Source organism: Photinus pyralis, unplaced genomic scaffold (assembly GCF_008802855.1).
Source record: "Photinus pyralis isolate 1611_PpyrPB1 unplaced genomic scaffold, Ppyr1.3 Ppyr1.4_LG5, whole genome shotgun sequence".
NCBI classification, from domain to species: domain Eukaryota; kingdom Metazoa; phylum Arthropoda; class Insecta; order Coleoptera; family Lampyridae; genus Photinus; species Photinus pyralis.
In genome coordinates this window covers 34,311,156-34,321,058 of record NW_022170596.1, presented here as the reverse complement: position 1 = coordinate 34,321,058, position 9,903 = coordinate 34,311,156, and the positions used below count along the sequence as shown (strand labels likewise).

At 37.1% G+C, this 9,903-nt stretch overlaps 1 protein-coding gene and 1 long non-coding RNA gene across 2 annotated transcripts; one reads left to right on the top strand and one right to left on the bottom strand.

Annotated features, from left to right (window-relative positions):
- The first annotated feature begins 4,961 nt into the window (after window positions 1–4,961).
- LOC116170317 lies at window positions 4,962–5,547 on the top strand. Its single transcript, XR_004145208.1, has 3 exons — window positions 4,962–5,115; window positions 5,161–5,468; window positions 5,533–5,547. It is a non-coding gene; the product is annotated as an uncharacterized LOC116170317 (long non-coding RNA).
- Window positions 5,548–8,435: 2,888 nt separating this feature from the next.
- On the bottom strand, window positions 8,436–9,045 carry LOC116170316. The gene is made up of 2 exons (XM_031486619.1): window positions 8,935–9,045; window positions 8,436–8,884 (listed from the first exon to the last, which is right to left on the bottom strand). Exons 1-2 carry the CDS (start codon window positions 8,944–8,946, stop codon window positions 8,504–8,506), a joined length of 393 nt encoding a protein of 130 aa, XP_031342479.1. The 5' UTR covers window positions 8,947–9,045; the 3' UTR covers window positions 8,436–8,503.
- Between the last annotated feature and the right edge of the window lie 858 nt (window positions 9,046–9,903).

Below are 9,903 nucleotides of genomic sequence, written 5' to 3'. Positions count from 1 at the left end.
CTCAACAGGCGAAGACGGTATTTCCTCGAAGATATTAAAGTTCGTGTTACCTGCCATTGCGTCGTATATAGTGCTCCTGTTCAACGAGTCGCTGACAAGGGGAGTGTTTCCCCAAATACTTAAGACCGCGCGTGTCATACCGATCTACAAGAAAAAGGGCAACATCGATGACGTCTCGAACTACCGACCGATCGCCATACTAAGCTGCTTCTCCAAGTTATTCGAAAAACTGGTCCACAACCGAATTACAGCCTTCGTAAACAAATTTGATCTGCTGCCTGCATCGCAACATGGATTCCGCGCAAGGCACTCAACGGAAACCGCTACATTTCACTTACTCCAGTACATCTATGAAGCGCAAGACAAAAATAAACTTGTGTATGTGTTATTTTTTGATCTAAGTCGAGCTTTCGACACTGTTAACTTCTTATGTGTACGGAACAAACTATTCAACTTAGGTATAAGAGGCGCCATGCTAAAATGGATTATCTCATTTCTTACAGACAGAGACTTATATGTTGATTTGCAGGGAACCATTTCAGATAAATTTTGTATTAACTTAGGCGTCCCTCAAGGGTCGGTGCTGGGCCCTTTAATTTACTTGCTGTATGTAGCCGACCTGCCGAACTGTGTAAATAGTTATCTAGTCAGTTTCGCTGATGACACAACTATAGCTGTCTCAGCCGATAACATAAATACTCTTATACAAGCTGTCGATACGGCGAAAGACGAAATGAATGTCTGGTGTACCAGAAATCGTCTAATATTAAACATGGAAAAGACAGTAGGCCTGTATTTTGGCAAAAAAGATATCCCGCCGATGCCACATAACGAACCCAACTTGACAAAGTTTTTAGGTATTGTTATTGACAACCAACTCACCTGGACCGATCACACTGACCACGTATGCAAGAAACTAAATGTCGCATATTATATCATTTTAAAATTAATCCACATCCTGGATAGACAATCCCTAATTAATGTGTACTATGCGGTGGCTTTTCCACACATCGCCTATAATATATTGGCGTGGGGAAGTACATCGGAGGCTTCTCGAGTGTTCATCGCACAAAAGAGAATCATTCGCCTTATATTTGCACTTAAACCTAAAGCATCGTGCAAGAATACTTTCACCCAATTCCACTTGTTAACTGTCCCATCGATCTATATATATAAGCTAGGCATATTTGTATATAACAACATCAATCTGTTTGACCGTCTGAACACCCATCACAGGTATCCTACAAGGAACGGTAATTTGTTATCGATACCCAAACATAGATCTAGCAAATTCAAACATAGCCCACTTTACAATGGTATCAGAATCTTCAATGAATTGCCTCCCAACATCCACATGGCCAAGACGCCATCTTTATTTAAAAAAAGATTAAAACAATATCTAACGGGGAGAGCTTATTATAGCCTCAACGAAATGTACATGAGATCGGCATAGTCCATGCAACTATTATAGGTACTTTATTTGTTTGTGTTTATCTTATGTTGTCTATCTTGTTTGTAAACCTTTGACGTTGTCTATATCATTGTTTGTGATCTACTGACAGAAATACATTATTATTATTATTATTGTTTCTTGTGAGAACTCAGGTTTAGCCTGGTTAACTAATCGCACGGATTAAAATCAAGTAACGATCAGTGTCTGTGTCTGTGTCTGGTGAAGTTATGTAGGGTCCTAAAAAAAATAAATAAATAAAAATCACACATGGGCACAATAAGCCAACGCTATCAGGAAAGAGGAAAACAAAACAAAACAAAAATCATTATAATAATTCCTGTAATTTTATTAAATGGAGTTTATTGTGTAAGTGTTTCTTTGGCTTTGCGTTTGGGTTGAATCCGAGTGGGTTGTGATAACGTGGTGTTCTTCGGTGAGGATGGAGTTTTGTGTTTTTTAACTGTGCTAGGACGTGTAACTTTATTGGGTGGACCTGTCTTTGTGGTACATGTTGCCTTACTTGTATTTATGGTGTTTCTTTGTTCTTGAGGTTGTATTTGTGTTGTTGCTTGGGTTATTGGTGGAGACATTACAGTATTTTGTGAGCCTGTAGTGCTTTTAAGGTTTTTGCGTTTCGGTTGAATACGAGTGGGTTGTTTCTGAGAAAGAGGAGTATTGTGTTTTTTAACTGTGCTAAGACGTGTAATTTTATTGGGTGGACCTGTTTTTGTAGTGCATGTTGCGTTACTTGTATTTATTGTGTTTCTTTGTTCTTGAGGTTGTATTTGTGTGGTTGCTTGGGTTATTGGTGGAGACGTTACAGTATTTTGTGAGCCTGTAGTGCTGTTAAGGTTGTTGCGTTTGGGTTGAGTACGAGTGGGTTGTGATAACGTGGTGTGTTTCTGAGAAGAAAGAGTATTGTGTTTTTTAGCTGTGCTAGGCCGTGTAACTTTATTGAGTGAGGGCGTCTTTGTAGTGCATGTTGCGTTACTTGTATTTATTGCGTTTGTTTGTTCAGGAAGTTGTGTTTGTGTGGTTGGTTGAGTTAAGGGTTATTATTATTATTATTATTATTATTATTATTCCATAAACACAGGGATAAATCATTAAGAAAAAGCTATTCCTTGAAAACGGCGATTCACCGAATCATTTATGGAAGAAATTTGCCGACGGAAAGTTACAATCTACTAACAACTCGATTGTTTAATTCTTCCGGATCAATTGCCTGTGTAAGGAGAGCTCCAAGCGTATTTTATGTCAAAATCGTCATCTGCAGAAGACACTTTTTATATGAGGTACCGTTATTTTATTTAGGTAAAAAATGAGGGGTTGTATATCTTTAAGAAAAATCGTTACGCTCGCCAGGAAAGAATGCCGGTTACATAAAACTCGATACCAGTCTACAATCGTATGGTTTAATATGAAAAACCTACGATTGTACATCGAGATCAGCTGTTCTATGACCGGCATTATCTCCTGGCGAGGATTATAATCGACTGAGGTTTAAAAACTGTTAAGGAAATCTTGACCTGGACAAGGTTCTTGAGCAGCATCTATTTAGCCTAGAAGACCCTATTCTAGTTACCACGTTCAGGAGTTGGAGGTACTCGGGCGAAATCCTAAGAACTTCGTGCGAGAAGAACCATTCTCTTGAGTCGTTAAAAAAGGTGGTTGGCACACTCCCTTAATTGTGGTAGGCTGTACATCTGAAGGTAGTGCAGGAAGACTGCTTTCCTAAGCTCCGCAAGGCTGCCATTTGGGTCCCGGGAGAACCTGATGACCTGGAGGTAGTAAAGTGATGCTTGGAAGCACGGAATTCCTGGGCAGATAGGGGATCTTCGAGCTTCTTTGCTATTCCCAAATCAACTCCAATTTTCAGTCAGTGAAATATCTATAGGTATCACGCTTGACAAAAAACTGAATGGGAGTATTTCGTAATTCTCAAGGTTTGTGTATAACCTTTGAATATAAAATATAGGTTATATTCAAAGGTCTATTCTAACTAATAACCTGAACTTTTTCGTTGCATTTTTGGGGTCGTATCTTTAGCAATAACAAATGAAAATGTTCGCAAGGAAATTTTATTATAAAACGTTCCCATCGAATCTAAAATTGACGTATGCAAGTGTTCCCTGACTTTAGAGCATAGTAATTATTAAATAGCCCAAGGACCTCTACGAAATTGAAGGTAATGTAAAATCGAATTATTTAAAAACAGCAAAGTTGCTCTTAACAATTACTGAAATTCAGCTTGGAGAACCCACACCGTCTCATTGTAGCGTCTCGCCAGAGTAGGTATAAGTTCCATTTTAACAATTGATAGAGCTCCCACGCTCTTTAAAAAGCTGTTCTAAGAAAATACAATTCGTAGTTCTACCTAAGATAGTGGAATACAGGTGAAATTCTTTTTAAAAAGCCTATATTTCGCAAGTTGATAATCTGTCTCATTTATACTAGAAATAGAAATTTGCGTCTAGCACAGATATCACCCGCACCGCATTACGTTTGGTAAATAGCGTCTATATGCACTGTCTCAGTCGATTTTGAAAGTTATTTTTTAACTCTCTGCAGCATATCGACGAGTATGTTGGCAACAGCGCGACCAATGTTGTTTCTCAATTCAGGACGATCCCTTTAGACCAATGACCCCCACAGAAAGTACTGGAAAGTGTTACCGCAAAACAGTAATTGATATTGGTGCGATGTGTGCCATGACTCCATCCTGCTGGAACTACTCTTCTTCTACATCCATTTTTTCAAGTGCTGGCAAGAAAAATTCTTGAACCACGTTGACATATCGGTCTGCAGTCACAATGACTGCTTGGTTGTTCTCTTCAAAGAACCATGGAAAAAAAATGTCAATATTTTGAGCTGATCTTAGTGTTCGTGGAAGCCCAGGTTTCTATTTCTTTACATCACCAGCTTCTTTGAAGTTATTTACCCATAAAAAAACTCGGCCAGGAACATGGGCACGGGGATCAAGATTGAAATGGGCACGGAATGAATGATTAGTTAGAGGGGATGGATCAACACCCTTTCGGATGACTTTGCTGCCAACCCAACAGTCATCGCTTCAGTACTACCAACTGAAATAAGTAAGTTTCTCTACTCATCCTGTAGTACGTAATTTACTGGCAAATAAACCTGGGCTGGGGGAAAGTACCTACAGACAAGCAGACCGACATATTGACATCATCGAAAGTTTGTTTGATTCGGATTCCTGGTGCTTCAAAACGTGCATTTCCGTAAAAAACACGGATCCTGTTACTGGGTCGTGGTTAAAATACAGATTTGAGAATGAAGGTCACAAGTTTTTGAAGAACATATTTGGTTTTTGCCAAATCGCCACTTTCAGTTTCATTGACAACTCATCCTTGTTCTGCTAATTGATGTCGATCACGTAACGTGCATTATCAAGTATAATTGTAAACACATAATTCATTAGTAACCCACTTCCAATGCTAATGAGGCCGATTTTTGACGTTGCGCAAATTTGTTTCGTGTTTGCATTCATGTAATTGAACAGAAAGGTACGTGTGCGACATTTTGATGAGCGATGAATGATCAGTCATTTGCGGTGGTAAGCACTAGGTATATAAGCGGTTGGATTTTGGACAATTGCATTGTGTGTTCGAATACATACAGAGATCATGTTCAAATTGGTAAGTCGCATTGTACGAGTATAAAGTGTAATTAATCAGTTTTAGTTAATTCTGGTTTTCGCCATGTTGCTTGCCCTGGCCGTGGCCGCACCCGGACCACGTCCTCAATTTTACTACGGCTCTTACCCTTACAGCTACGGATACTCGTCGGGATATTCCTATCCTTACTATGGAGGATATTACATTTAACAGTGGACAATTTTATAGATTCCCGACTTAGTGTTTGGCCAACCAACTGCTGTTATCAATGTTCGAAAGTGATTTTGCTCTAAACTGTAATATAACGCTTGATATACAAAAGTGATGATCCAATAAAAAATACTTTCCAGTGCATTTGAGTTTTGCAATGTCTGGTAGGTCCTTTGAAATTTTAATTAAAAGTTTTTAAGTGAGACAGCACCCTGAGTAAAAAAATAGTTCTAGATGGTGTAAAGACACGACGCGATTACTTGAATTCTCCTATCAAATCGCAGGTGAGGGTACTCGCACACGTTGGGCCTCTTCAGGTTGACCAAGGTGGGTAGAAAAACAAAGTAACCAATTATGCTCGCGACCACAATAGCCAAACATATCCACACCGAGTTCGCACCGTAAACGTAAACGTCGCGTCGGACGAACGATTTTTGGTAAAAAAGGAAGGTTATTACTGCCTTTTTTTTGAGCCCCGAAGTGATTTTGCTCTAAACTGTAATATAACGCTTGATATACAAAAGTGATGATCCAATAAGATCAAAGAAGAAAAAATTGTCTCACAACGACCCGAAAAAAAATTTTCTTATAGAACGTGGCCTGTAAAATCCATAATTTCAAACAGTTCCAAGATTGGGCTACTAGTTCAAAAGTTACAGCCCTTTGAATTTTCTTTCGAAATTGGTTTCTAGTCTATAACTTTTGATTGAGAAGTCTGATCGAAAAAGTCCGAATTGTATTGGATTCTACGCACCAAAATTAATAAGAAAAAGTGTTTTCCCGAGAAAATTTGGTGCAGTCGATTTGTGGTAAAAAAGGAAGCCTTTTTTTGAGCCCCGAAAAAAAAATTTTCTCAGATCGACCCGGAAAAAAATTTCCTTATAGAATGTGGCCTGTAGAATCCATAATTTCAAACAGTTCCAAGATTGGGCTACTAGTTCAAAAGTTACAGCCCTTTGAATTTTCTTTCGAAATTGGTTTTTAGTCCATAACTTTTGATTGAGAAGTCTAATCGAAAAAGTACGAATTGTTTTGGATTCTACGCACCAAAATTAATAAGAAAAAGTGTTTTCCCGAGAAATTTTGGTGCAGTCGATTTTTGGTAAAAAGGAAGGTAATACACTGCCTTTTTTTGGGCCCCGAAGAAAAAATTGTCTCAGATCGATCCGGAAAAAACATTTTCTTATAGAATGTGGCCTGTAGAATCCATAATTTCAAACAGTTCCAAGATTGGGCTACTAGTTCAAAAGTTACAGCCCTTTGAATTTTCTTTCGAAATTGGTTCCTAGTCTATAACTTTTGATTGAGAAGTCTGATCGAAAAAGTACGAATTGTTTTGGATTCTACGCACCAAAATTAATAAGCAAAAGTGTTTTCCCGAGAAATTTTGGTGCAGTCGATTTTTGGTAAAAAAAAAGGAAGGTTATACACTGCCTTTTTTTGACCCCGAAAAAAAAATTGTCTCAGATCGACCCGGAAAAAATTTTCTTATAAATGTGGCCTGTAGAATCCATAATTTCAAACAGTTCCAAGATTGGGCTACTAGTTCAAAAGTTACAGCTCTTTGAATTTTCTTTCGAAATTGGTTTCTATAGTTCTACAAGTAAAGAAAAATGACAGTTTTCCAGTTAGTGAAAATAGTTGCAATTTTCACAAGCTGGAAAACCACTTTTCTTACGTGTAGAACATGCTATTTTTTTGTGTACTTCGGAATTAAAAGATATTAATCAGATTTTATATCGACTAATATAATATGATATAAGTCTATAATAGTTTAAAATTGCTACTTTAATTTGAAAATATAATCATTTTACCCGGAATTATGTAATATAATTACCATAACAACGGTTTGTCCATAACCAAATAAACAAGCTGTGAAACCGTTTTGCAAAAAGTTCAAACGAAGGGACAAAATTTCTAAATTTTCTGGCAAAGCCAAAGAGGCAATTGAAAATCTAACACCTTTAAAATCCAAGGGAAAATATGAAGAATGTTTCCAAAACCTTAATAATGGAGAAAAATAAAAGGTACAATTGAAGCCAAGGAGGAAGTGGCATCAATTCTAGACGATGCGTCCGCACCTACATTATCCGTTCCAGGAATGCATTCAATTTCGAAATCATATTCTGAAATATCCATACGCATTCGAGCTAATTTAGACGTAGGATCTTTTAAAGAAAATAAATAAGATAAAGGCTTGTGGTCTGATCGAACTGTAAATCTTGAACCAAAAATGTATGGATTGAAGAACTTTATAGCCCAATGAATAGCTGTTAATTCTTTTTCTATAGTTGATTTGTTAAGTTCTCCAATTGTCAAACTTTATGGCGCATAAGATATGGGGTGATCTTCGCCGTTAATTTTCTGTGAGGGTATAGCACCTGTTCCATGTTTTGCTGCATCAACCGTTATAATAAATGGTTTTGAGAAATCAGGACATTGAAGAATTGGAGGTTCACAAAGAAATGATTTAAGTTGATTAAAAGCTAATTTACATTCATCTGTCCATCTAAATTACCATTTTTTCCTTGTTAATTTATTTAATGGATATGCAATGCTCGCAAAATTAGGAATGAATCTTCTACAGTAATTACAAAATGCAATAAAACGTTTGGATGCATCCTTATTTTTAGGTTGAGGGTAATTTCGAATAATTTCAAATTTCGAATCGTCTGGTAATATTCCTTTATCAGTACATTTGTGCTCGTAACTACATTTTTAAAGAATTGACATTTATAGGGATTGAATTTAAGATTAAAATTCCTAGTTTCAAACACTTCTTTAAGATTTTTCAAATGATGATTTTCAGAAGATCCTAGCACCATTAAGTCATCTAGGTATAAAAAACAAGATGATAGTGGTTAACCAGAAAAAAAAAGCAATTGACATCATTCTCTGAAAAGAATTTGGAGCAACATTAAGTCCAATAATAATAATAATAAAATAATAAAAAAATAAATTTTCTCTTGAAGGTAATTCCGAATTCCTTTCTGCACTCTTGTTTAAGTTCATTCAATTTATTTTGAATTTCTTGCCATGTATAGGTACCTATGTAAAAGAATTATTACTGTGACCTAGCTAGACGTGGAAATCGTATGCATTATAATTAGCATTCATAATTAGTAATAGTACTAGGTTGAGTATCTGTTTATTTAGTAACTATTGCATTTTAAAAGGAATGACAGCGAATATCGAAAACTTATTCTGTTTTGCTCTGGACGCTACGTCCAAAATCGGCAGGTCTCGAGGCATCGTAGGCGACTGGGTACCCGAAGTGGCTTGGGACGGGAGCAACACCGTATGGCGAGCCGTGCAAAACGGGATATGGGTGGACTGCGGAGTTTTCCAAGGGTCCAGCGAAGTGGTACTGGTGGCTGTAGGCAGCTTTGGCGATGGGAGAGCTGTAAGCGCTATGCGTGTAGGGGAAACCGGCGAATCCGTTGAACGGGTGATATCCCGGATATCCGTGGATTCCGTATGGATAAGCGGAGTACGGGGCGGCGACTGGAACTTTGCTCGGTTCTTCTACCGGTTTAACTTCGGCACCGAAGACGGCGCAGAGAAGAACAGACAGGATAACCTATAGAAAATAATGGTAACGTTTGGTATCTAAAATGTGAATGTATTTACCAGTTTGTACATAGTGCTTGGCTTGAAAGAGCTGCTACAGTGGTTAGTTTTGGGCTCGCAAGGGTTTATATAGTGGGTAGAGTTTACGTAATCATTATTTACATAGTTGTACAATAATTTCACCGAAATAGTCGATGCTCTGATGTGATATATGGGTATAAATTACAATAAATTTCATTGTCATACTTTCGCTGTTAATTTTGGGGTAGTAACTGTAATTATACAGATCAGTGTATTTAATACAATGAAATATTTTCATTAGGTCTTTGACCCGTCTCTTGCATTTGTAGCATTTCCATTTCTCCGAGTTAAATTAGTTTTCCTTATGAATAAATCATTTTTAATAAAAATTTAAAAAAATTGATTACAAGGACACTTAAATTCAAATTAATGCACGAGAAACTTGAATTTGGGCGAGAAGGAATATTGATATCCAGTTTCCATTATTCTCGAATTTTCCGTATCCATACAATCGATGAGATGAGCTTTATTTATAAATAGTATAATGAATAGGCAGACGTTTTCGATTTGATTATTTAATATTCGCGAACCCGACAACAGTGAGGGGTCATCGAACAGCTTTTGATGAAATTTTCCAACTTATTTATATGATTACATTTAATTCTCTACGGCGTGTTTCGATTATCTAAAGAATAGAAAATCCTCCAATCACGTACGGGAGTTGTATAGGTACCCTTAAGGACAGGTCAATAATTGCCAAGAACGACCAGGACTATTTCAATTGAGTGAAATGAAACATGCCACAATGAATTTCTTCGTTAGAAAAAATACTAATTATTATACTGTCGTATATTGTGCACCCCAGGAACAGTGCAGAACATTACTTCAACTTTTAACAACGTTCTACATATTGTTCTTAAAAACGACTACATTCGAATGAATTAGAAATATACGGTATATTAGTGCTAAAATAGTTCAGTTAGTGAAACCAGCATTACATTCTATACT